The 27,194-nt window shown below is 37.2% G+C and overlaps 1 protein-coding gene across 4 annotated transcripts in view; it reads left to right on the top strand.

Moving 5' to 3' along the window:
• The window catches only part of LOC149085065 (uncharacterized), a 115,460-nt gene extending 91,368 nt beyond the window's left edge, over positions 1-24,092 (top strand). Inside the window, exons 9-11 of one of the 4 annotated variants that reach the window (XR_016192790.1) lie at positions 2,886-3,026; positions 10,864-10,998; positions 24,018-24,092. Coding sequence is in view for 1 of the 4 variants with exons in the window: in XM_089232847.1 (XP_089088973.1) it covers positions 2,886-3,026; positions 10,864-10,922 (200 nt within the window). In the remaining 3 variants the exon portion in view is untranslated. Of the gene's footprint in view, positions 1-2,885; positions 3,027-10,863; positions 14,900-24,017 lie in introns of those variants that run through there. The other 3 variants (XR_016192789.1, XR_016192791.1, XM_089232847.1) reach the window with 3 other exon arrangements.
• Positions 24,093-27,194: the final 3,102 nt, after the last annotated feature.

Below are 27,194 nucleotides of genomic sequence, written 5' to 3'. Positions count from 1 at the left end.
GGAATGAAAATGTATGTGAGGTAATGTAACAACTAGTACACTAGTCTTTGTCCTTTAAGGACAGCTGGTGTCTTTATTGGATTATAGGTCCACCGGCCCCTAGCATGATGGTGTCACTACTGTAGCTGCTTCTTTGTGAAGGGAAAAAGAAACCCTGTGAGATATGTAATACACCACTACATTTAGATGTGTGATGCAATCCTTATTCATGAATTTGCTAAAGATAGAGCATCAGAATGTAGCCAAAGGTTAGAAAATGTTGTAAGAATGAGAAGTTTTGGCTTTTATATATAACTTTAAATGACTAAGATACTTCATATGAAAAAAATATATATATATATTCTGGCCACTTTTATGAGACTTTTTGAAAAAAACCATTTATAAAATCTTATGTCATTTAAAGATATACCATCAGAATGTACCCCAAGGATATAAAATGAGGTAAAAATGAAACATTTTGGCTAATAATGAACAAATATGATATTTTTAAGGGAAAAAAATTATATTTAGGCTACTTTTATCTGATTTTTTGAAAAAAACCAAAGTGGTTTTTTTAAAAAAACCAGTTGGTTAAAACCAAGGTTTAAACCATGGTTTAAACCAACGTGGTTTAAACCAAACAACCCTGCGATAATGGTCCATGTTTTATTTCTAATTTTTTGAAAGAAACTTGTAATGTCCTGAAGATAAAACAGCGATTTATTACCCCCATATCATCCTCAGTCAAATTTGACAGAAGAATAAATAAAACATTAAAGCAGATGATTGCCTGCTTTATTTCGGATAACCATCGTACTTGGGACAAAAATTTGTCCTTCTTTGTTTTGGCTTTGCGGTCTGTCCCATCAGAAACCACTGGTGTCTCTCCCTCTAAGTTGTTTCTCAGTCGTGAACTTGCTTTACCCTTTGACTGGGCTCTGGATACTCCAATTTGGGAAAGGGCCAATATACCAGATGTTTTAGTTCAACAGGTTAAGGAAAGAGTTAAAAACAGCAAAGGAGACAGAAGTACTATTATGATAAAAGGAGAATTCAACACGACTTTAATGTGGGAGATAGTGTGTTAGTCCATACTCATTTCAGATCCAGCGCTCCCAGAAATGTTATGGACAAACTGAAGCCAAGGTGAGATGGACCATTTTTCGTTCAAAAAAAAAAATCACCTGTTGTTTATTTGATTCGTGATCAAAATTTTGTGATTGTTGGTAAATATAATGCCCGTGATCTTAAGGCCTTTGTTGTAACTGGGGAGAGAGGAGAGATTAGTCCTGAAATTTTAGTGAATCGTTTACTGGTCAGGAAGCCTCCTCTGTTCAGGAACAGACATATCAGTCAGAGGATGATAATTATGTTAATTCTAGTCAAAATATTATTGCATCTAATGGTGAGCCTAGTCAAAATTTGAATCATTCGACCGAACATGTACCTAGTGACGAGACAGTGCCAAAGGTTAGAACTCAAGTTTTCATAGTCCTCGTAGATTTTCTGAACTGATGGTCCCTCTACAGCAAGGTTGGCAAAGAATGCTAGTTAAAAGAAGGAAAGGACCTTGTGTAGACGTATACTACTATAATCCTGATGGTTTAAGGTTCCGTATCTCAGTGGAGGTTCTCCGTTATCTCAGTCAACAAGACACTGATCTTTGAATTGACAATTGTGGTTTCCTTTCAAAGTCACCTTTTGAAATCAAGTGATTCAAATAATCCGCAGATTATATATGCAGTAAAACAAATCTCTTTTATCTGGGTATTTTCCCAGCTAATAGATATAAGGATCTCTCCTTATTTGGTATTACACATGAGGTCTTTAAAAAATTTTATTACAAAGAGTTGATATTGTAATTAGTCTTAAAATGTAACTACAGTGTATTTATTGTAATTAGTAGTATGCCCCTATTACAGGGCCAGAGATAGGAGGAGGAAAAAGGGGGCAATGAATGAATGCCAGAACTTTGCTACTGGATTTATCCCATTGCCGAGATCTCTTCCAGCCCAGCTTTGTGGCAGAGTCTGGAACACTTTACTTTGACTAAAAAAAAACAAATATACACAAATTTTACAACATATTTTCCCCGGACAATTGGGTACTGTCGCGATTAACAAATTTTGTATTGATTACAGACAAGATGGGATTGGGAATAGGAGAAAAGTTCCAGGGTTTTGTTAAGAAGGATGAATGTACATAAGGTAAAGGGGGCAACTGTCTGGGCAGCAAACTTTAAAGGTAAGAAATTTCGGGGGGGGGGGGGGGGGAATAAAAACGCTGTTATAAGGGTATCAAATTTAACAATGGAAAGACCCAGCAAAATCATTTTTGCCCCTCCCCCCACCTATATCTCTATAGAAGTCAAACCCTTGTTCTAGGTAGAACTTTGTTTTAATATTTAGTTAAGTAACCTAGAATATCCAATCTTCTGGGATTTCAAAGACCTCACAATGATGAGAAAATTCATAAAATTTCAATAACCTAAGATTTATAATTAAGGTGTAACCACATGCCCGGGAACCTCAGCCCTCAATAAATTTTGTGAGGGTGGCTGTGCCCCCCCCCCCCCCACAATAATTAATGAATATACAATGCAGCATACTCTTCCTCCTCACAGGCTTGAGTCCTATTTATACAAGATGACTGGCAACTTTCAGCCCCCCTCCCCCAATGTTTTTTCATGTCGATGCCTCTGTATGTCGATGTAACTGTATGTAAATGTAGCTTTGTGCTCAAAATGACTGCATTCATTGTTCTAGTGTTAAACAGATTTTTCTCTAATGTGATTCACCTGAAGTTAGATTACTGTTCAGTTAGGCCTGTGAAAAAAGGTTCTATATTGTATAGAATTTATCTAATTTATGGTTTTTAATTAAAATTTTGATCTTATTTTCATTCAGAAACCTTAGACCCACCAAAACCAAGACCAGCTACTTCAGTTGCATTAGCTCGCAGATTAGTGTCTGGTGCTCTAGGCTTAAGAGTTTCAGTTCCAAAAGAAGAAAGAGAGAGAGAAAGAAAATTAATTATTGATGCTAAAGGTAAAATTTCTATGAACCTGTTCACAAATTTTACAAATTCTATAACATGAACACACACATAGAAAAAGCAGCTTTTCACTAACCAATACACTGCAACAAGTCATAACCACAACTAAAAAAAAAGTGTTGTAGTTGTATGTGATAGTGTCTTGTTAGTGTGACTATATAGAACTTTTGTTTAGACATAAATGATAAATCATGTCTATATCGGGTTAATCTGTAGTTGAAGGCTAGTTTCTCTCTGAGCTGCACACTTAAATGCTTCTGAGCACACACAGAAGAAATTTATTACCTTTTTGTAGAAGTATGTTGTTTTGTCTTTTTATGCAGACTATAACACAGTTAAAAGAACCCTTAGAGTACACATTGGTTACAGTAATAACTACCAGAATTTGTTTGTAACATATTGATTATTAAAAAAAACATTGGGTTTCTGTGTTTATATATACATATTTTTCACATTTAGACTGAACAGAACAATGGTGGTATGAGTTGTTCTGGAAGAATTTTTTTTTCTTAATCTGAACATTAACTGTTTAAGAGATAGACAACTTTTTTTCTCAGCCTAACATATCAAGGAAACAGATATTTTCTTATTATTATGATGAGGCCAACTTGGAAAGAAAAGTCATCTTGAACCCAGGCCCTCTTGCATACTGGAGAAGCTTACAACTGTTAAGGCTAAAAAATGAATGACATCTTTTTTCAAATATGTTCTTTTGGACCTGGTATCAATGATGGCTCTAATAGATTTCTCTTGATCACCAGACTCTATCAGTCTGCAACAAAACATCAGAATTGGTTGCTTGACTTGTGAGTGCAATATTTCCCGTCTCTAATTTTGTACTTTCTAATTCTATATTTTTCTGTAGAAAATCTCTGATACATTACTGACGAATGCCATTTGTTGCATTTAATGCATTTTATTTTGGCTCTACAATTTTGCAAGACATAGTTTCTCTTAAGACATGCAAAACAAGCTCCTTTTTTCATAAACAAATTTAATTTTTCATCCTATGATAGTGAGCTTGCCTTAAAACACTTGTTTGACGAATGAAATTTATCACAAACTATACAAGAGTCGTCAGACTTTTTAAGCATGTGTTCTGCTTATCAATCTTATGATTGACCATCAAATCATTCGCTGTAGCAATACAAGGCTGTTCAGTGACAAATTTATTTAGTCTTTTGGTTTTTTTCAAAGCCAAGTCTGGCATGATCCAAAACAACTCGCTCTGATATCACTTTGTTTCTCAAAAATTCTAAGATGGAATTCAAGTCACTCTTTACCGTCTATCTTTCCTTGCTCTTTTTCCCAGACTCTCAAGAAATCCACAGGAAGGCATGATTCAACTAGTGGGAAAAGAATATTTGCAAATTTAGCCTCAATGACACCTAGAGACTCCAGTAATCATAATTTTGTCTCCAGACTGTCATATAGATTTGCAAGCTTAAACTCTTTCCTGGAACCACTGTTATTGCTCAAGACAAGATGAAGATGATCACGCACACAAACTTGGATTAGTGTATCCTCACGACCGAAGCAATTCTTCATTTGCATAATAGCCATTTCATAGTTCTCCACTGTCATAGAAAAACTGTCGATGACCTGCACAACTCGAGAATCCGGAACCATACACCGCGAGAGATAGTGAAACTTGTCTTCTGTAGCAATATCTGTATCTTCATGAATTTTTTCAAACTGGCTCCAGAATTCAAGATATTCTTTTAGGTCCTCAGAGAACTTCTTTAAATCCAATTTGAGCAATTTGAATTTTCTCTGGTTTGTCATAACAGTTCCACTAACCATGCTTGCATTAGAAACACACTCTTGTCGAGCCAGGGACAATCTATTGTCCAATTTTGTCTGACAAGCCAAAAATTTGGCTCTCTACTTCTTGCAGCAACAAAGTCAGTATCAAATTCTGCTTCCTCTGTTAAAAGCTCGTCAGTTTGGGTAGCTTCCGGTCTATCAAACTTATCACTAAGCTGTGTGATAATTATCTGTAACTTCTCATGGTCACACAGTTGTCTTTTCCTAGCTCTTCATTGGCTGCTTTCAATGATGCTGTGAGGGAAATGCGTAAGCCTTTTTGCGACTTTTTCAATTACTCCCCATGCTAAGCAGCAATTCGAAAAACTATGCCAGAGAAGAGACAACGACAGAAACAGGTCCCTGTTTTGGCACCAAGAAATTTATGAAGGGTTCATTCGAAATTCTGTCTATTGTGCAGAGAAGCAAATGCAGTTGTCTATTGACACAAAGGATGAACTTAAATAAAATACTATTTAATCTACACAATACAAACTATAAAAATTCTCTTCAGCTTATTCAATGAAAAACTGCTTCCTTCTTATTCGAAAGCATTTCAACTACTCCTTGTACAGACAGAAAAGAAAACAACAAAACACAGAGGGAGAAGGGATTTGTTAATGACGTCACAATCGTCTGGGTCAAATCTGACACCACAAAATATATGATAAAAACATCTTTCCACACACATACAATCATACGCGACAATTCATATGTAATTCAGTATGCTGAACATGAATCTAAACATAAAAAATAAATAAATATAAAAGTATAAAAAAACGTCCAAATTGGCTATGGTTTTCTTTGCAATTGCATGTTTAATACATATACAGGGTGATTCAGAAAAGACATCACCAAACTGAAAAGGCAATTCAGGCATATGATAACAATCCAAAATCACATAGGAACATAGGTGCGCAAACACCATCCTGAGGGAGTTTTTGTGTCACATGCTTTTAAAGCAATCCTGAACTCAGCAAGCATGAAGTTGCAATTCTGACAACATAAATATGTTAAAGCCACACATACACTCAGAACACACATTCTGTCATGTACTAATTCGTTAGAAATTCTGCATGGACTACATGCTTGTTACTACTACTTAATCATACATGCACCTCGTACACATTCCTATACAGAATTTCTAATGAATCGGTACATGCTGGAATGTGTGTTACTGGCTCCTAATGTATTTATGTTGCTAGAATTTTAATTTCATGCTTGCTGTGTTTGGGATTACTTGAAAAGTGTGTGTGCCACAACAACTCCCTGTAGCAGCTCCAGATGGCATTTGCGCACCTATGTTCTTGTGTGATTTTTGATATCATATGCCTGAATTGTCCTTTTAGTTTTATGTTTTTCTGAATCACCCTGTATACAAGTGCAATACAGTTTATTGAAACACAAAATAAATATGCAGTAAATCAAAACTGATACGCAGAAAAAAAACACATGCATAGAAAACTCACCAAGATATATAAATTCAACATCAATATTTGTAAAAATACAACAGAAATAGATAGAAATGTGAGATGCAAATACTTAGAAACACAGAAGATGTTTTATAATACAATAATTATTTTATGGCCATTGGTTTTGTTACTTGGTTTTACTTTAATGATAATTTTTGTCACACCACATTCATTTTCTACACTTGAAGGCAAATTTAGCAGGGACCTGCAATTTATTGTCGATTCCAAATGGCAGCATTTGGCATTTTTGATTTTTTATACTCACTGAGAGATTGGTATGCTAACCCCTAATGTAAGGGCTGGCTCCCTATAGTAGCAATGTATTCAGTGGCCATTTTATCGCTGTTTCTATTGTATCTCCGTGTTAGGAAAGTTTCTAACAAGTTTGAATAGGGTATCGAACTCATGAAACCTCTAAACATCTTTTGGTACTTTAGGTGAGTATCTTATCTACCTGGGCCATGGGTGGAGATTTGGAGGACATAGGGAAGCGTGCCCCCCCCCCCGAGTGGAGGTGGAGCTGACTGATCTAATGTATATGCATATATATTAACTCACATCATCATGCTCCCAGATTTTCAAGTCTGTCTCCGCCTATGACCTGGGCTACCGCACCCATGTTTGGGTGCTACCCACACCTTACATATGTATCATCTCTAAAAATTGCCCAACAGTATTCAGCCAGCATACTGGTCGACCATTTTCCCAGATACAGTTATTCTATAATATCTACATCCTAGCAAAACACTCCAAGTTTGTCACTGACATTCTCAGTTTTCTCTGTAGCAATCCTGATGGGAATCAAGAGAATATATTTTCAAGGGCATATTGTAGCCAAAGTGATGGAACAGGGCTAATTAAACTGAAGAGCCAAAAAAACTGGTTAGGCATGCGTATGCAAATAAAGAGATATGGAACCAATCAGAGTACGGCGCTGCGGTCGGCAACGCCTATATAACACAACAAGTGTCTGACATAGTTGTTAGATCGGTTACTGCTGCTACAATGGCAGGTTATCGAGATTTAAGTGAGTTTGAACGTGGTGTTATAGTCTGCGCACGAGAGATGGGACATAACATCTCCGAGGTAGCGATGAAATTTGGATTTTCACGTACGACCATTTCACGAGTGTACCGTGAATATCAGGAATCCGGTAAAAAATTAAATCTACGACATCGCTGCGGTGATCATGCAAGAACGGGACTAATGAGAATCATTAAACGTGACAGACGTGCAACCCTTCCGCAAATTGCTGCAAATTTCAATGCTGGGCCATCAAAAAGTGTCAGAGTGCGAACCATTCAACCAAACATCATCGATATGGGCTTTCGGAGTCGAAGGCCCACTCGTGTACCCTTGATGACTGCACGACACAAAGCTTTACGCCTCGCCTGGACCAGACAACACTGACATTGGACTGTTGAGGACTGGAAATACGTTGCCTGGTCTGACGAGTCTCGGTTCCAATTGCTAAATGCTGATGGACATGTACGGGTATGGAGACAACCTCATGAATCCATGGACCCTACATATCAACAGGAGACTGTTCAAGCTGGTGGAGGTTCTGTGATGATATGGGACCCCTGATACGTCTAGATACGACTCTGACAGGTACGTAAGCATCCGTGTCTGATCACCTGCACCCATTCATGTCCAATGTGCATTCCGACGGACTTGAACAATTTCAGCAGGACAATGCGACACCCCACATGTCCAGAATTGCTACAAAGTGACTCCAGGAACACTCTTCTGACTTTAGACACTTCCGCTGGCCACCAAAATCCCCAGACATGAACATTATTGAACATATCTGGGATGCCTTGCGACGTGCTGTTTAGAAGAGATCTCCACCCCCTCTTACTCCTACGGATTTATGGACAGCCCTGCAGGATTCATGGTGTCAATTACCTCCAGCACTACTTCAGACATTAGTCGAGTTCATGCCACGTCGTGTTGCAGCACTCGCGGGGCCCCTACACGATATTAGGCAGGTGTACCAGTTTTTTTGGCTCTTCAGTGTATATTGATATACACGTGGGTTGTTGAAGAATAAGATAACAGATATCTGGCTGCTTCCCTGATCGAGGGCCCGTATACAGAATTTTCAAATTTTGAAGTTGCTGTTCCCCTGCAAATTTTCTCCCCTCCGGTTACTTACATACCAGAAATTATAGTACTTCTGCAGCTATCTGCTGGCCTTCAAAGACAGCATCTGTATGCCAGAAATTTGCATGTTTCTACAAAATTATGAATTTTTTGAAAAATTGTGAAAAGAATTTTTGGAATGCCCATTCAAATTGTAAAACATTTTCTGAGATCGTTCAGAAAAAAAAATCTGTAAAAACTACCTTGAATGTCCAGTTTTGTCATCTAGCCGTTATGTGGTCATCGCCATTTTGCATCATGAAAATCATGAGTGTGTACACAGAATCGGCTTTTGGATGGGGGCACAAGAATGTCTTCCACACAAATTGTGGGTTACTAACATTCAAAAAGAATTTTAAATAAACATATAGTATAAGAATGTATTTTTTCCAATATTTTAATTTTCTGCAAAAATATTTTTAATTTTTGATCATCTTGGGGTGCTCCCCACAGATTTTGCCTTTGGTGAAAATTCGAGTCTGGAACCTGCGATTGCGCAGTGGTAATCAACTAAAAATATGATTTTCTAAGGTTTTTTAATTTTGAGTTGACTATTCCTTTGAAAAATAGCTCTGGTTGCCACAAGCAGGGGCTAGCCAGAAATTTCGTTCGGGGGGGGGGGGTGAACCACTTTCATTTCAGGGGAAACCAAAGTGATAGAACAATAGATTTGACCATCTTTTTCCCTTTTTTCGATCAATTTCTCACATTTTGGGGGGGGGACCAGACCCCCAAGTCCCCCCTCTTCTCGCTACGCCCTTGCCCACAAGGATTGCACAGACCTACAACACAAGTATGTATACATTAAATTTCAAATCCATGCATTACAAATTTTGAGGGGGGGGGTAGATGCAGAACTGCAAAGGGGGGGGGGAGTAGGCGGGTCTAGTGCCCCGGTCTCTGGACTAGAGGGGTGCCGAATTCACCCTTTATAACTGCTTCTTCTAAATTAAACGGGGTTGCTAAAATGCATGCTTGCCCTGGGCACACACACACACAAGCACACTGTTAAGTTTCACCAAAAATCTGACATAGCTCATATATTCTGATGTCAAAATGTGTGGCAGTTAAGATCAGAGTGGTGGACCATCAGGGCAAGGCCGCAACTGGATACTTTTTCTGGCTGGACAAGAATGCATTTTGACACCCACATGTAATGTAGAAGAAGCAGTTAAAGGGTGTATTCAGCACCCTCTTTCGTCTAGCATCTGCGTCTAGCATCTGGAGCACAAGACCCGCCTGCTGCTCCCTAGTTGTGGCCCTGCATCAGGGAGGGAAAACAAAGTCATTCTACCAGGAATCGCTTAGCAAGCATTTATATGAATAGGGAATCAGAAGATAAGTGTCAGAATCTCATTTGCTTTAAATTTAATCACAAGATATTATTGAAAGACCTAAGATTTGTTTAACAAAATTGAAAATTAATCAGAAGGGAATTTATAGATTGATTTATTAGTAAATATATAAATGCGTGCTAACTTTTAATTACAGTGGATCCTGCTCACAACGCTTTTCAAAAAATTTTATAAAAATCAGTGTTAGCAGGAAAACAATTTAAACTGGAAATCTTAATGAGAATTACTTAGTTGGGACCATGAAAATAAGTCATTCTAGAGGGAAACATTATAAGCGGTTATAACTGTATACTGTATATATACAAATATATATTTTTTAGATTTATATTACATGTGCTACATATATATATATATATATAAATTCTATATGTTAAATTCTCAGTGTTAATGGGCTTCTTTGCAAGCTTTTTCTACTACAGTCAAATCCTGTTTTAATGGATACCGTTATAGTGAAAATCTCGTTTTAACAAACACTTTTCTAATTTCCCAGATAAGTTTTCATGAGCACAATGCAAAATCCTGGAATTCCTTTATAACGAAAATTCGTTATAGCAGAGTGATTTCTTCAGTCTCTTGGAGTTCGTTATAACGGGATTCAACTGTAGTAGACAATGAAAGTAAATGAACCTTTGGATGAAACATGTTTTAAGGAATGAATTATTTGATTCACAGAGATACTTCCTTCTCCTACCCAGAACATGGCCTGCCTCTCTGTCTCAATGAAGAGATATAAGCAGGTGATCAAAGACCTGGGCCATGCTGGAAAAAATGCACAGAAATACCAGTGAATGATTGGGGGGGGGGGGGAGCCGTACTTTTTAATCTGAACTGATGAAAAAGCATGATAACATGATAATATTTCTGAAGCAAGAACCAATAAAACTTTGTGGTGAACCGTGTTCAGCTAGTTAAAATCATTTCGAATTGTATATTTTCATGTCAAACACAATTTCATTGTTGTCCAGTGAGGATGACCCAATTTTCTGATGTTTTTACGTGTTTTCTTTCCTCTCGGGGGAAATCCTTGTGTAATTTGTTTTATCTTCTTTCAGAAAAAAAACGTAAAGCAGCCAAGCAAAGGGAGAATATATGGCATGGTGTGCTTGACTAACCATGTCTCTTCAATATTATGTAAATGAATGGACATTCACATGTTTCTGTTTATAGAAAGAACTGCAAGAAGCGAAGTTAGTTGTCTTTTTTTCCTGAAGCTTACAGTACCTCAATATAAACTCATTATTCTTTGGACTTGAAATACAATTAATTATTCATTTAACCCATTTGCATCATGGCTGCAAATCCGGCTACTCACTTCATAAATATGATATGCTCAAGTCATTCCTGACTATATCAATATTCTTTGATAACAGAACTGGTTTTTTTGTGCCAGTGCATTGCTGACTTTGGTGAAGAAAAACTACAAGTATGTGAACTTATCTGAATTAGCTGTGTGTGATGCAAATGGCTTGAGGAACTTCAATTTAACTAAGATGAAACAGAATTATAAGGTTGACAAATGTGTGAAAAAATATTTGTGTAGAACTCTGTTGCGTCACAACAGTAATATGCAAATGAGAAATGTTTTAGTCATTTTGAAACAACTTCAAATTGTAAGTTTAAATCTAATTGGCCACCATAGACATAGAATGACAGTGGTGTGATAAGATAAACCAAATGTAAATAAGTAATTATTTCCTTTTTTCTAATATATGGGGAAAAGTTTTCATAATTTTTAGCATGTGAAAAGTGGCAGAGAAGTCAAGAATTTCAATCATTGATATTTTGATGAATTTTTCACTCTGAAGGGGACCATAGAGTTCTGATTTCTTTTGGACAGAAAACATAATTTGTTTCACAAATCATCCTATATGGCACACTTTGTTTCAGTGAGCACTCAAGTTAAAATTAACCTGACAAAACAGGCCTTAGAGACTGCGCAAATGTATTCGTGTTCAATTCCAATTGAAAGAGCGAATATAAGTTCATAATTTTTTGTGGATTTTTAAACTTTTATTTGAAAATTACATTGAATTTTTTATTCACCAACACTTTTTTTTGTTTGGTAAATTATAAGTTTTTGTAGCCATTTCAAACTCATTTCAGAATGAACTCTGTACTTCATTTTTCTCTATTATGCATTGTGATTGTCCCATAAATTTGTGAGCATTTAAAAAAATTAAAAAATTGGTATATTTCTCCATGCAGTTCATAAAAAAAATTGTTCTTACAAGACTGAGTGGGGTTTGTAAAAAACATTTCATTCAACCATTGTTCAATATTGGACATGTCACGTAAATATTCCAATTTGTTCAGCTTTCATGAATTTATGAGACATTTTTTGTATTAGGGAAAAATGTGCCTAATATCCCACCCATTTTGAAATTTTGTTCTCAAGCTGTTGGATTGCAGAAAAAATGGAAAATGATTGGTAGGATGTATTTGCAGGCAATTGCAGTTGTTTTTTTTCTCAAAAATGGTTATTGAAATATAGAAACATCAATTTGGTGAAAAACAGTATAAGCACCCTTCTTGGCGCCATTGACTCAAAGAAGTGCTGAGTCTAATGTAACCCCACGAAAGGGAAATAAAAATATTTTTTTCACTGCTCACTTTTTTTTTTCCATCCTCTGCCACACACAGGATTAAAGCCCTAGCAGACCGAGAAGGCAGTATAATCCAGTTGAAGCAGGCAAGCACAGCGAAAATAAACAAACGTTTCTGAGGTGCCACAGTTGGCGACTTTCTGAAGGGGTCTAAACTGCATCCCACCCTCCCTCTCGAAAATTTTGGAAATCATTATCAAAAAGCAGTTTGTGAAATGAATAGATGAGAATAATGTATTGTGTCGGATGATCAGGATGGGAAAGTCATGTGTGACTAACCTCATTTGCTTCTATGATCATGTGACGAAGGCTTTGGGTAAGGGCAAAAATGTAGATTTTGTTTACCTTGATTTCCAGAAGGCATTCGATCAGGTCCAACATGGTAAACTATTGAAGCATTTATATGAGATTTGGATTGGGGGCAACTTGCTGAATTGGATAGAATCGTGTTTAAGAGATAGGTCACAACGAGTTATGGTGAATGGGGAATTCTCTGGTTGGACAGGCATCACAAGTGAATGCACAGGCATCCTTGGTCCCATACTTTTTATCGATAAACTCGATCAGGGTATCGATGGGATTGCTAGCAAATTCGCAGATGATGTGAAGCTAATGGGGGGTAATCGGGAATCAAAGCGATAGGGAGTTGCTCCAGACCAACTTAAACAGGATTGTACATTGTCAAATGAATGGAGTATGATGTTTAGCATTGACAAGTGCATGGTCGCTCATTTTGGTTCGAACAACCCACGGTTCTCTTACAAGTTGAATGGTGTCACTATCTTGGATGCAACTAGGGTCACTGATTTGGGGATTCTCATTGACGAGCATCTTAGGTTTTCTGAACATTGTTCAGCGGTGGTAAAAAAAAGTGAATAGAATGCTTGGTTTCATTTTCAATGTGGTCTCTTCGCGTTCTCCTAAAGTAATTTTTCCGCTTTTCCGAGGCTTAGTTCATCCTGGACTGGAGTGTGCTGTGAGGTTTTGAAGACCATATCTACAGATTGAAATAGACTTGGTTGAAGGAGTGCAGAGAAGAGCTACGTGTGTTTTTATTGGCACGTGGGGCTTGAGTTATGAAGAGAGACACTTCATTTTTTGAATATGTTTACATTGGATGAACGCAGGTGTCCGGGAGATATGATCAGCTTACCCCCGGAAGTAGTAAATTCTAACACAATTGACACATTTAAAAAGAAATATGATAAACATATTGGGGTAAATCGAGAAGCTATCCATACTTAGAATAAGACAACCATAAGTATTCTTTATAGGCATTGTATAATATTTTATCGTGTATATATATTGTTTTTAATTGCATTTTTATTTGGGTTGCTGTATTTTTGAAATATATGACATCCATATCTGTTATGGGCATTTTTTTCTTAGCCACCTCGTTGGGCATTTTGCCTGTTGTGGTGTTGCATTTGTATTTGAAAAAGTAAAAAGCAAAATCCTCTTGATAACCTTAGCAACTTTAATCCAACTAACTTTAGTACAACTAAAGCCTTTTCTAATTCCATCAACAAAGCTAGCTCTCTTTCCAGAGTGGAATATGCTAATTTTGTTACATTAATTTCCAGGGCCACAACACACCTTCTCGGGGCTCTGGGGCAGATATTTTTTTAGGGGCCCCCTTAAAAAGGGAAAAATAAGTGTTTATTTTTTGCGAGGCCCCAGCTTAGTTACAGCCCTGTTAATTTTGTTGCTATTTACCTTGTCCTTCAGGGTTGATTTTGGGGCATCATAGTGTTTTAAAAAAGCTTTCCCAAAACCTATTTCCATGGCCCATTCCACTTTCATCATGTTTCTTCTTTCCACTGCTTATGTTTTTTTAGGCCCCATCTGGAACCAACAGGGAAGATGTAAAGAATACAAAATTAATCTGAATATTGCACCATGGGATATTTGAATGTATATTAGGCAGATTTCAACAAAAAAGGAATGGTTCACAACGGAAATGACCATCTCAAAGGGTTTGAGCCCATAAAAAGTTTATTGAAACTAGCTTAAATCAAATTAAGAAACAAGAGCAATATATTTTCATTGAACTTCAAAGCTTTTGCTACTTACCAGTGTATTTTTAATGTATAGCTGATGTCGACATTTAAAAATATTTCTACAAAATATATAAAGTTGCATAACTGAACACAACATTTCTGTACTTTATCAGTGTCGACTCAGAACTTTGTTCATGGAGGAACTAGTTGAAGCAATGATGGCTAGGTTGCATCACCTACGTCACTTAGAGACCGGGGCACTGCAATATTAGGCACATTTTCCCTGCACATCATGGATATCAGCCAGAAAATTGATCAATATCAAAATATTGTATTCAAGCCAATAGCTAAAACCAGAGATAATGTATTGCATTTATAAAATGTTATTAATGAAATTAATAATTATATTTGGATACAGTCTGTAATATTGGAATGTATGTGAAAAAGCCAAAAATGTTTATATTAAAACATGAAAAGAGAAAGTGAAAGATATAAATGTATTATTTGAGATATTATTTATTTTATACATATAACTTTGTGATTTCTATTTATTTATACATATATTTGAGAAAATGATTTGATTGAATTTAAATTTTTTATTGAAACTTTACTGAAGATATGTAGAAAGAACAAAAATGATTACACATTAAAAACATTAAGAAAAAAGGAAAACTTATAATGTTATCCTCACAAATTCCCAAGAGATCTGTATGGTCTGTTCTCAGGGAATTTGTTAGTGTTTGTTGACATCCATGCTGGACTCCAACCCAGACCTGCACAATCAGAGGTTAGCTGGCCTAACCACTCGACTGCCAGGCAGAAAACACATGCACGTATTAATCACGGAAATATTCTATTTATTAGGCATTGCAAATGAATTGGAATTTTTCAGGAGTTTTTCATTGAACCATTAAAACTTTTTGGGTTGTTATGCCAAGGTAGAGGGGTTTAGTAGGCATACATCTCATCCGCTACTGCAGTGAACATCCTTTGTGCAGGTTATGGCGGGCAAAAAGATGATGCAATCTTGAAAGACAGTGGAATGCTGGCCCTTCAGTGACATAAAATCTTGTGCATCTCTAACTTAAGCACCAGTAAGCGTATCTTCACACACATCCGTCACGGCTCGTCTCTGTGTTGTGTTAGTTTGAAAAAATATTCTTCATCCCTCTATTGTTTCAGGCTGCTACACTTATTAGCAGCGGAGGAAAGAAGCATATTTTTTGAACTGAAACGAAATGAAGACGAGCCGTGATGGATGTGTGTGAAGATACCTTGATCCATAATCTTCGAAAGATATCATGTCATCTCCTTGATGATTTGACTTCGAAAACTGAACCCAACCTTGATGTATCACTAAATAGTGATTTCTGCCACGGTGGTTGGGTCTGGGCTTTATTTAATCAAAATAATAACATACAGAAAATACAAATATACATGCAGGAAAATATATACAAATGCATACAAAAAGTTGTCACAATATTGCACATTCGTTGCATTATACCAATTATAACCATTATACCAATATGCAAAATCTGTACACTAGTGTCGGTCATAGCTACTCTTCACCTTCAAAAAACAAACCCAACTTGGATGTATCATTAAATTGTGATTTTCTGTGAGCAAGATGACTGCAGGAAACATTGCTATCATAGAAAGCCTAGTCAACAAGAGGTTAGTGCACCTTGTTAGTAAGACATATAAAAAAAAGTAAACTGCTGCCATTCTGATATTCCAATACATCCTAGGTTCCAGTTTAATTAGCCTTCGTGTGCAGAAAATGACAGTGGTGCTACAAAAATTATCACACCTGCCCTGCACCAAAACCACACGACCACAGTTTAATAACCCAAAATTTGTAATAGTTTGACTAACTATGGCATAAGCAATTCAGTGTGAAAATATGAAAATGAAAAATTATTTATTCAAATCAGAATTGAAGAAAATCAAGTTCAACAAGGACAAAAATCCCTGTTACAGCTCCAAATTACAGAATAAAGAAAAACGTGTTCTACTCAACTCGTTTTCACTGATTATTGCAAGTGATTATGTGGAAAAAAATGCTGGCAAGTAATTAATAATTTACTTGTATGCTTTTGCATGCACTGAGATGCTTGCCTCAGCAGTGCAGTGAGCCAGACTTGCCAGGTCTATTCTCCTAGGATGCTTCAATTTTAGTCATTATCATTTTAGTTGTGATCAACATCAGACAACACGAATAGACAGTCTCATATAGACTAGTGTTCATTTAATAGTATTTATCATGCATACTACTCATATTGCAAGAAATATCTTTTAATTCGAAGTTTTAGTGTATTTATATATTAAAACATGAAAAAAGGAAGTAAAATAATTTATTATTTGAAAAAATAATTTATTTTATTACTCATTTCAAATGAAAATCGTGATTTTGTGGCTATTTCATTGAAGATAGGCCTAAATATAGACTTTGGGTGTGTATATGTGTGTGTGTGCGTAGTGAAAACTTGAGTCTCTTTCAGCTCAAATAAGTCAAACTATTAGAGTTACGGAAACATACTTTCATTAAAGAAAGTATTCAAATAACACATGCCTATTTTAGATATTTCATTTATTTCACTTGAGGCTGTAGATGTACTGAGATATGAAATTTAACTTTTTATATAGTCCCTCTAACTACAATTATAAAGTTTTTGCCCTGTCTTTTCTGAGCTCCCCCCCCCCCAAAAAAAAAAATCCATATTTCTAAATACATTATTACCTAAAATATTTCAATTCAAAAAATGCTGAAGATGAGGGAAAGAACGGCACAGACAAAGCTTGTCACTTAATATATTGTCCAGAAACATGAGTGCTCAAATTCTTGGCGAAATGACATTTTTGAATGTTTACTCTACCAGGGTTATTTTCCTAAAATTTTTTCATTCTCGTCTCGCCCACAGAAGGGATCGGGCATGTTTTTATCGCACTCAGCTTGCCGGCCAATAGCCATAGTCCTAGTTAGCCTCTAGCCGGGACTGTCATCAAGGGTAGTATTGTCTGTGACATTGGTGTGTCATTTTGTGATTTTGTTCATTCCCTCCACCAGATTTTTAGAAGAACAGACATCTTTGGATTTGCGGGATAAGTGTTTTTTATTACTCTCTACTTTTTTAACCGGTCAGGTGGTTAGGACGGCATATGTTGTCTCGCTGATTTTCAATATAATTATTTCAATTTTTGAAAACTAATTAGTAATTATTTCAATTGTCATAATTTTTTCTTGTTGATGATGATAAAAAAACAGTTAAGAACGTGATGTTGATTCAAATGTATTCATAAAAAATCTTAATTGGGTGGGAAAATTCATTTTAATAGCTTCAAACTTTTAAAAAAGGGAAAAAAGAAAAAACTGGAAATTAATTTAACAGCTGATGTGCTAATTTTCATTGCGTATTTTCAATCGATCAAATTTTTTTTTTCTTGCACTCATTTCATTTGCATTGTACTTTCACTAGGTTTTCTCCATTGCTTCTTTGTCGATAATCAGTTTTGGGGTAAATCGAGAAGCTATCCATACTTAGAATAAGACAACCATAAGTATTCTTTATGGGCATTGTATGATATTTATCACATGTATATATAGTCTTTAGTTTTTATAACTGCATTTTTAATTGGGTTGCTGTATTTTTGAAATACAGGGTGATTATAAAAAAACTATCCCGACATATGGGCCCCTAACTATCATACCATTCACAGAAACTGAATGAAATTTTGGCATAAGGTATTTTGAGGTATGCGCTCAAGAATGATATGGAAAACAACAGTGTCACTCTAACAGTTACGGTTACAGTGAGAAAATTTCGAAAATATCAAATGGCAACACCAAGTTTTTTGTATTGGAATGTGATCTCCATTGTGAAAAACCCTAAATAGCGTTCGAACGGCAACTGTAGCATGAAAATCACCGGCAGTAGATAGGCTAAAAGTGAGGACAACCAATAAGGACAGAGAAGCAACATAAAATAAAGCATTTTATTGTGTTTCACAAATTTTCCACATGACCTTGTGGAGGACTAATCAGGCTGGGATCTCAGCCGAAGAAACGGTGTGACGAATGAAACGAACATTAATGCTCTGGTGCATGGCAAAGTCCTTTTTACTTTTTCCTTGCCTAGCTCTGGGGATTTTCGTGCTACAGGTGCCATTCCAATGCTATTTAGTGTTTTTCAGTATGGAGATCGCATTCCAATACAAAAAACTTGGTGTGCCATTTGATATTTTCGAAATTTTCTCACTGTAACCGTAACTGTTAGAGTGACACTGTTGTTTTCCATATCATTCTTGAGCGCATACCTCAAAATACCTTATGCCAAAATTTCATTCAGTTTCTGTGAATGGTATGATAGTTAGGTGCCCATATGTCGGGATAGTTTTTTTTATAATCACCCCATATATGACATCCATATTTTTAATGGCCATCTTTTTCTCAGCCACCTCGTTAAGCATTTTGCCTGTTGGGGGGTTGTATTTTTTTCCCCCCATGCTTTTATACACTGAAGAGCCAAAAAACCTGGTACACCTGCCTAATATCGTGTAGGGGCCCCGCGAGTGCCGCAACACGACGTGGCATGAACTCGACTAATGTCTGAAGTAGTGCTGGAGGTAATTGACACCATGAGTCCTGCAGGGCTGTCCATAAATCCGTAGGAGTAAGAGGGGGTGGAGATCTCTTCTAAACAGCACGTTGCAAGGCATCCCAGATATGTTCAATAATGTTCATGTCTGGGGATTTTGGTGGCCAGCGGAAGTGTCTAAAGTCAGAAGAGTGTTCCTGGAGTCACTTTGTAGCAATTCTGGACATGTGGGGTGTCGCATTGTCCTGCTGAAATTGTTCAAGTCCGTCGGAATGCACATTGGACATGAATGGGTGCAGGTGATCAGACACGGATGCTTACGTACCTGTCAGAATCGTATCTAGACGTATCAGGGGTCCCATATCATCACAGAACCTCCACCAGCTTGAACAGTCTCCTGTTGACATGTAGGGTCCATGGATTCATGAGGTTGTCTCCATACCCGTACATGTCCATCAGCATTTAGCAATTGGAACCGAGACTCGTCAGACCAGGTAACGTGTTTCCAGTCCTCAACAGTCCAATGTCAGTGTTGTCTGGCCCAGGCGAGGCGTAAAGCTTTGTGTCGTGCAGTCATCAAGGGTACACGAGTGGGCCTTCGACTCCGAAAGCCCATATCGATGATGTTTGGTTGAATGGTTCGCACGCTGACACTTGTTGATGGCCCAGCATTGAAATTTGCAGCAATTTGCGGAAGGGTTGCACGTCTGTCACGTTTAATGATTCTCGTTAGTCCCGTTCTTGCATGATCGCCGCAGCGATGTCGTAGATTTAATTTTTTACCGGATTCCTGATATTCACGGTACACTCGTGAAATGGTCGTACGTGAAAATCCAAATTTCATCGCTACCTCGGAGATGTTATGTCCCATCTCTCGTGCGCAGACTATAACACCACGTTCAAACTCACTTAAATCTCGATAACCTGCCATTGTAGCAGCAGTAACCGATCTAACAATTATGCCAGACATTTGTTGTGTTATATAGGCGTTGCCGACCACAGCGCCGTACTCTGATTGGTTCCATATCTCTTTATTTGCATACGCATGCCTTTACCAGTTTTTTTGGCTCTTCAGTTTATATGAGGTAATATCTGGTTCTTTGTTTTCTACCATTTTTGTGTTTCTCCTGCTTCTTTAATATACTTTTCTTGGGTTTTTTGGGTGTTAGTGTTAACAGACAGTCTAGACTTTTTCCTGTGTATTCTCATTAACTTTTATTATTTTGCTAGTGATTAACCCATGTGAATGCCCTAAGCACATAAATGACTGATGCCCCCCGTGTGGGGGGGGGGGAATTCAGAAAAATCATTTTACTTGTGGCCTATAATCCCACAGTTCGGGAGCCTGGATTGCCATGGAGGCTTCGTGACAATTTGATCTGGTTAATGTCTAGTGTCTTCTTTTAGAGAGAGTAAGTATGCAAATTGTAGGCAGGTATTTATAGCTAGGTGGAAGGGGGGGGGGGTCAGAATTTTTTTTTTAACCCGGGAGCCTGTGATGCGGTTGCGACAGCTCCGGGCTTACTTCATGGAAATAGAGCAAAATTACAGTCCGAAAACTGGGCATTCACACAAGTTCTTGTTTGCAATCAACTTAGTTTTACTTTTGTATCACGCTCAGGGCCGAAACTAGAAACTAAAATTTACTCTGTTACTAGGGGGATCTGTATCTATTTTAACGCCCCCTACCCAGGGGGCGTGTGCTTCCGTACAGAAAATGTTTTTTTTTTATGGGTACAAAAGACGGTTATTCGCGGATTTCTCGTATTCGCGGTCACCCCGCAACGTAACCCCCCCGAATACGGGGGGGGGGGCAACTGTAGTTATATTGTTGGTTATTTAGACTCTAGAGCATAGTTTCCCAAACTTTTTGTTCCATCGCCCCCTTTTTCAATTTTTTTACCCCTCTTATCGCCCCATTTGGTCCGTGAATAGATGTCATTCATTGACTTCGGGGTTTTTGAGCTCTATAAATCCGATAGAATGACCCGTCCTCACAATTAGCATTTTCCAAATAGGAAATGAATTCTCACTGGTAAATTCTTTAATTTCTCTTGTAGAAGAATTACTTAAAGTGTTGTATTTTTACTAAGCGGTGGAGTCTTAGGCTGAATTATATTGATCAGGTATATTGTAGAAAAATAACATACTTTAATGTGACAAAAACAATTATATAAAATGAACTAAATGCAGAAATGCAGTCATAGTCAGAGCTGCAAAACATTTTGGCCTGTGCTCTGCACCGGTTTCAAGTCAACCCTCTTCTGTTCTTCGTAGGTCGACTCGTAAGAGAACATTGTGAGGGGAGGAATGTTGTGAAAACTTTATCTGAAACCGACTATAGCTCAGGCCTACCACAATGTTGTGAAAACTGCAACATAAAGATAAATATCTAAGTCGGTGTCAAGGTTACATTACGTGTCCTCTGCCATCTCCGTCTAGCAGTGCCGTCTTAACGCATGGGCCCACCCGAGCACGGCCCGGGGGCCTCAAGAGAAGAGGGACCTTACAAAAATGAGATTTGGTTGAAATTTTCTAGAATTTACCAGGTAGGGCCTCAAAAAAACCACTTGGCCCGGGGGCCCATGATACTCTTAAGACGGTCCGACCGTCTAGCTCTATTTTTTTCGTTGAATAATCTCTCTAAGGTATCTTGGAAGTGCTAACGGGTTGTTATCATTTGATTTTCCCCGTGTTGAGTTGTTAAGTGTCCTGAATTTGCTGAGCAAGATTATCAATGTTCAAGTTAACTGCATATTTGCTGGCATTTGTAGGTATTGTAGCCTGAGATAGAGTTTGTCTAATAAGAGGCCAATTTGTGATTTTTTTTTTAGTTTTATGATTAAAATCAATGCCTATAAGGACCGAGTTATGATCTGAGAAAAGATCAGAGATTACCTCGACTGCTAATGGAACATTGAGCTTTTTAGTTAGTGATATCTAATACATCAGGTCTGTGATTTGGATTGTCCGAGCAATTTCACAGTCAGAAATCGAATCAGTAAGCCGTACATTAAATTTACCGTAAATACATCAATTAAAGGAGCAAGCTCACGCAGAAAAAATTCAATTGTATCGTCCAAGGGAACCTTTTCATCATCAAGTTCCCCTTATTTTGCCTAGTACATTTTTTTTTTAAACTAATTCTAACCTATCCTTATCTAAAAGTAAACTATGCGTACAGCATATCATAACCATTGATTTACTATTTACCAACCATGATTCGCAATAAGCAACTCTACCGCCTAAAAGTATAATTCGGCCAGAGAAAGAAAGCACGGGTACTTGCCGTTTCGATGATAATTAAAACGGGTATCCATTTTCCTCTTCCACTCGGCATTCAAGAGAGGCAAAAAATCGTGTCGCGAACGCGAAAAAAGGGGGGAAGAAAACAGCGAGATGGCCTCGTGCAGACCGCCGCGCACAATCGCAATCGAGTTGTCCTCTCTTGTCTCCCGTGAAAAAAAGCCCCGTTCACGTGGGGAATAGAAAAAGCGGGTTTAAAACCCGATTCAAGAATTTTCACCAATGCCTGCTCTACATTTCTTTCCTTACGAAGGAAAAAAGTCGTGAAGCGGGTGCTAGAACTCCCAATGCTACAGCAATATTTGCACATGTGAACGGGGCTAAAATCCAACCAGGAAATTCCCGGGAATCTGAACTCATTTCTCGGATCTGAAAGAGAATACGGGTGAACTAGATTACACACACATTTCTATACGGAACTAGACATACCTAAGTAATTTTTATCACCAGAAAAGCATGCATTTTAGAAGCTGCAATCATTAAATTTTGAATATCAACCTTATTAGATAAATTACATACAATGTCAAGGAAACGTTTTCTGGATATTATGGTGAGATCAACTCCGAAAGAAAACTCATCGTTTCACCACCGGGACTCGAGCCCAGGCCCTTTTGCATACCGGTAAAGCATGCTACCATCGGCCCTGCTTTCCTTATTTCACGCACTGTGGCGTGAGGCGCTGAAATAGAAGCATTAGTAGCCTCTCTACTTCAGGAAATGCCCCCTGCCTCCCCCAGGTGGGACGGTAGAAAGAGATAGACAGCTTTTCTCAGCCCGAGATATCAAGGAAACAGATATTTTCTGGATATTATGATGAGGTGAACTTGGAAAGGTAAGTCATCTTGTCTCCATCGCGACTCGAACCCATGCCCTCTTGCATACCGGCGCACAGTGTATTTAACCCTTTTTGGGGCATTGACGAGATGTCTGGTGAATCTCTCTCTTTCCCCTTATTTTAGCATTGACAAGAGTGATCTCTCTCTCGCTTAACCCATTTGCATCATAAGCGTATATGTTCGCGGAATTTTCCTGGTTATTATCACCAAAGCGCATATATGCGCACTAGTTTTTTATGCATAAGAACAAAACACTAGAGTACTATCATACTGTATAAAACTATTAAATTTAATTTTTCAAATTATTTTCAATGTATAACTTCATTGAACTAAGTAAAATTATAAATTCTTTGTGTACGGCATTTTCTTTTTCGCTTTTTTTCAATTGAAATATTTCTAACTTTATACAATAAAAAAATTTTGGTGATATGGGCAAATTTTCCACTTTTTCGAGTGATGTAAATGGGTTAAACGTCGGTGCAAGGGAACAAGAAAGAAAAAGACGCATAAGTCAGAGAAGCGTATAATGGAATGGCATTATATATTATATCTTTGACCACGAGAGTGAAGAAAATCCTCTTATAACAGAGAGAAACGTATACGTGAGAGATCACTGTACCTAGCACAAATTGTTTGAAGGATTGTTCTATAAATATTGAAATTACTCCAAAAGGAAAAAAAAGCGATTTTTCTGTAATCAAGCAAATTTTTCTATAGAATTTTTTTTTTTATAAAATTACATTATTTCCAACAATATTGCAGAATAGTTTACGTCGCGATAATTCTTCTAATTAATGAGAACACTATAGTGTAATAGTTTAATTATAATAATTTATTAACCGCACCTATTACTAAATCTATTTTAGGCTAAAATCACTATTGGCAATGCACAAGATACATCCCCAGACACCTGTTTTGGAGTGTCCCAGACCTATTTGACCTGTTTTGGAGTCGAACCTTAGGTGAGAAGAGAACAAAATATTTCTACTAATCACAATGTATTAGTTACAATTTTTTGAAATAACAAATTAATTGAACACGTAATTATTAATGATATTAGTCAATAAACTTTAATATTAATAACATTGTAATATTATTATTTATCTGTTATTAAATACCTCTGAATTTACTTCAATTGCTACTGTTTACGAAAACCGAATCCCGGGAAAGCGGGAATTTTCCGGGATTCAGGAAAACCTGGGAAACGTTTATCCCTAGTATGAGTATACTTGCGTGATGAGCAAAAAAAACTATAGAGATGCGGTGGATATCTTATCTGAGAAACTAAGGATAAATTTGACACTGTGTATATTCGTAATAAAACTAAGTGAAATCTCGATATAACGATATTCTATGGACGAAGTAAAATATCATAGTAGAGCTGTTATCGTTAAATTGAGAGACTGACGTTAAATACCGACCAGACCATCAGGGCCGCAACTAGATGCTTGATCAGCCGAGGCAACCCAGCGCCATCTTTAGCTAGATCCAACACTTTTTTTTTCTCTTCTTTTTCTGTTATAGAAGGCAGGCACACATTTTATCACACCCATTTATTGTTCAACGAGAGGTTAAAAGGTGAAATTTGCGCCCCCTTCTGGTCCGGGCTTGTTCCCCACAACCCACTTACGGCCTTTGACCATGGACACCACCGGAAACTTCCATACAATAAAATAATTTACCGCACAGCACTTTTGTGTACTACACAGAAAGTAGCTTCGCGGCAAAACTTAATAAACACTTTCGAAAGGTAGATAGTGCAAAATACAGTAATACCTCTGTCCTCGGTTTTCGTTGACTTCAGTTATCGTCGGTTTCGGTTTTCGGTGATTTTTTTCGTAAAAAATTCGTCTCGATTTTCATCGGTTGCCTCGGATTTCGTCGGCGTGCTCAAGTGACCTCGTTGCTAATTTTCGTTCCCCTGTTCAGTGTGGCAGTGTTTCTCGTTGTCTGAGCATCACCCCGCACGTAATCACTCCAAGCAACTCCATGAGACTATAGAAAGTTTCCAGAGCCAGCAGCCCTTCGAACAAGAAGGTTGCAACTTATTTAATGATAATGTCTTGCCCATTTTAGTCAAGTCTTTTAGAGGCGGCAGAAGCAGACTCCTTTTGGACAGCTTTCTTGTGCGACATCGATTCACTGACTCGGAAGCTGGTCCTAGTGCCAAAAGACTAAGAAGGGAAGTGACCCCAGTGCCTTGATACCTTAGGTCCTTTTGGAGGGGGGGGGGATTCCCCTTCCAAACAATAATATCTGCACCTCTCTCTCCCCTCCTTGCCGTCTCCCATACGCCAAGAAGTCTTCAGAAAGGTATAAAAATGCAAATGCCCTATTAAATGTTAATTTATTCTTTACAGTCTTTTATATTCATTTTACATTAATTTCTTATTGTTGTTAGTATTAAACACCATATTTATTCTCTATAAAGTGTGTTTTTTATATCATTTTGGAGTTTCCAGAACGAAGTAATTGGATTTACATTGATTCACATAGAAATAATTACCCCGGCTCTCGTCGGTTTCGGATTTCGCCGATTGTTTTCGAACGGATTATTGACGAAAAAACCGAGGTATCACTGTACCGATGTTTATCAAACACGCTCGAAAGAACAAAAACTGGTGAAGAATTTAAAAGCGAAATATTTTCAGCGAAAAATAAAAAAAATATCTTTGTATATACAGTAAAACCTCGATAAGTCGTCATCTTAAGTTATCGAAAAATTATGACGGCTTAAGCGGAGTGACGACTTAAGCGGTTTAAGCGACTTAAGCACTTTTAATGTGCAATGTTTTGAAAATCGTATAAATTTAAAGTAATATGACATTTATTAAAGTATGAATCAAAATAATATTAATAAAATCTATAAATTGCGAAAGAAAAAAAAAAGAAATTTTTTACCTTTTTTTATCTCTTATTACTTAAATTATTGTGGTAAAATATACTGTACACTTTGATTTATACTTGAGTAATTTTTAATTTTGACTAACAGAGCAACTGTTAGAATAGGTAGCTTTCCTTCATAATAGAATTCTCTATTGCATATTAATTTTACATATACATGAATTTAATATTTTAGTGTTTTAATTCTTCATCAGTAGTTCATGATACAACTACAAAGTAATCTCGAACACATTTGACTTCGTGGAAGGGACCTGGGCAGAGAAAAGTAAACAGAAGACCTCAACTTGGAGGAGCGAAGCGATGTCCGAGCACGAATAAGTTCGGGCGGGTGGCGAAGCCGTTTGCGTGCCGCAGGCACGTGTATTGATTAAATATAACGTAATATTTTCATTGATTAAATATAACGATTATTATTATTAATATATAATTTTTATAATTATTTTTTCATTAAATTATTATAATTATTTTTTCATTAAATTATTATAATTATTTTTTCATTAAATTATTATAATTATTTTTTCATTAAATTATTATAATTATAATTATTAACCATTTTTTGATGTCAAATTGTTACTTTGACTGTCGCACCCACATGTAACATCCCACGGGAAAAGAAGGTTAGAAAGCCCAGCCGGCCACATTGGAAAAGAGGCAGATTGGCCTATCGGCACTCCATATAAACTGCGCCCCCATTGTGCTGTGGTTCCAACTTTTGAATTTATACGCCATACATGCATAAGCGGCGCACAATTTTGGATTGTTTGTACTGTCTGCACATGTGGTTTTTTTTTAAATATCTGTAGTATTTTTTGATGTCACACGTACATTTTTCTGCGCATGACTTTTGGCAAATTGCAGCTTTGATTGTCGCACCCATATGTGGTTCCTCAAGTGAAAAGAAGAACAAGAGACCAGACCGTTCGGAGGTGGAAATAACAAGAACAAGATTGAATGTCGACAAATCAAATAATTTCATACGTAGTCAAGAATAACGTGCCGATTGAGGCCCTTGTCGCGAGGCGTTCCATGTTTTCCTTGATGAGAAGCTATGTTTCCGTCCTGTAACAAATTATTCTCTCATATCCACAACAGAAGTTCTTGAGGGTGGGGATGGTAGGGGTGGTCGGGGGGTCTCCCTT

Source organism: Pholcus phalangioides, unplaced genomic scaffold (assembly GCF_987345545.1).
Source record: "Pholcus phalangioides strain wild (caught in Gottingen) unplaced genomic scaffold, Ppha-v1.0 ptg000007l_1, whole genome shotgun sequence".
NCBI classification, from domain to species: Eukaryota; Metazoa; Arthropoda; class Arachnida; order Araneae; family Pholcidae; genus Pholcus; species Pholcus phalangioides.
The sequence above is the reverse complement of the archived record's forward strand: the minus strand, read 5'-3'. Positions and strand labels throughout refer to the sequence as shown.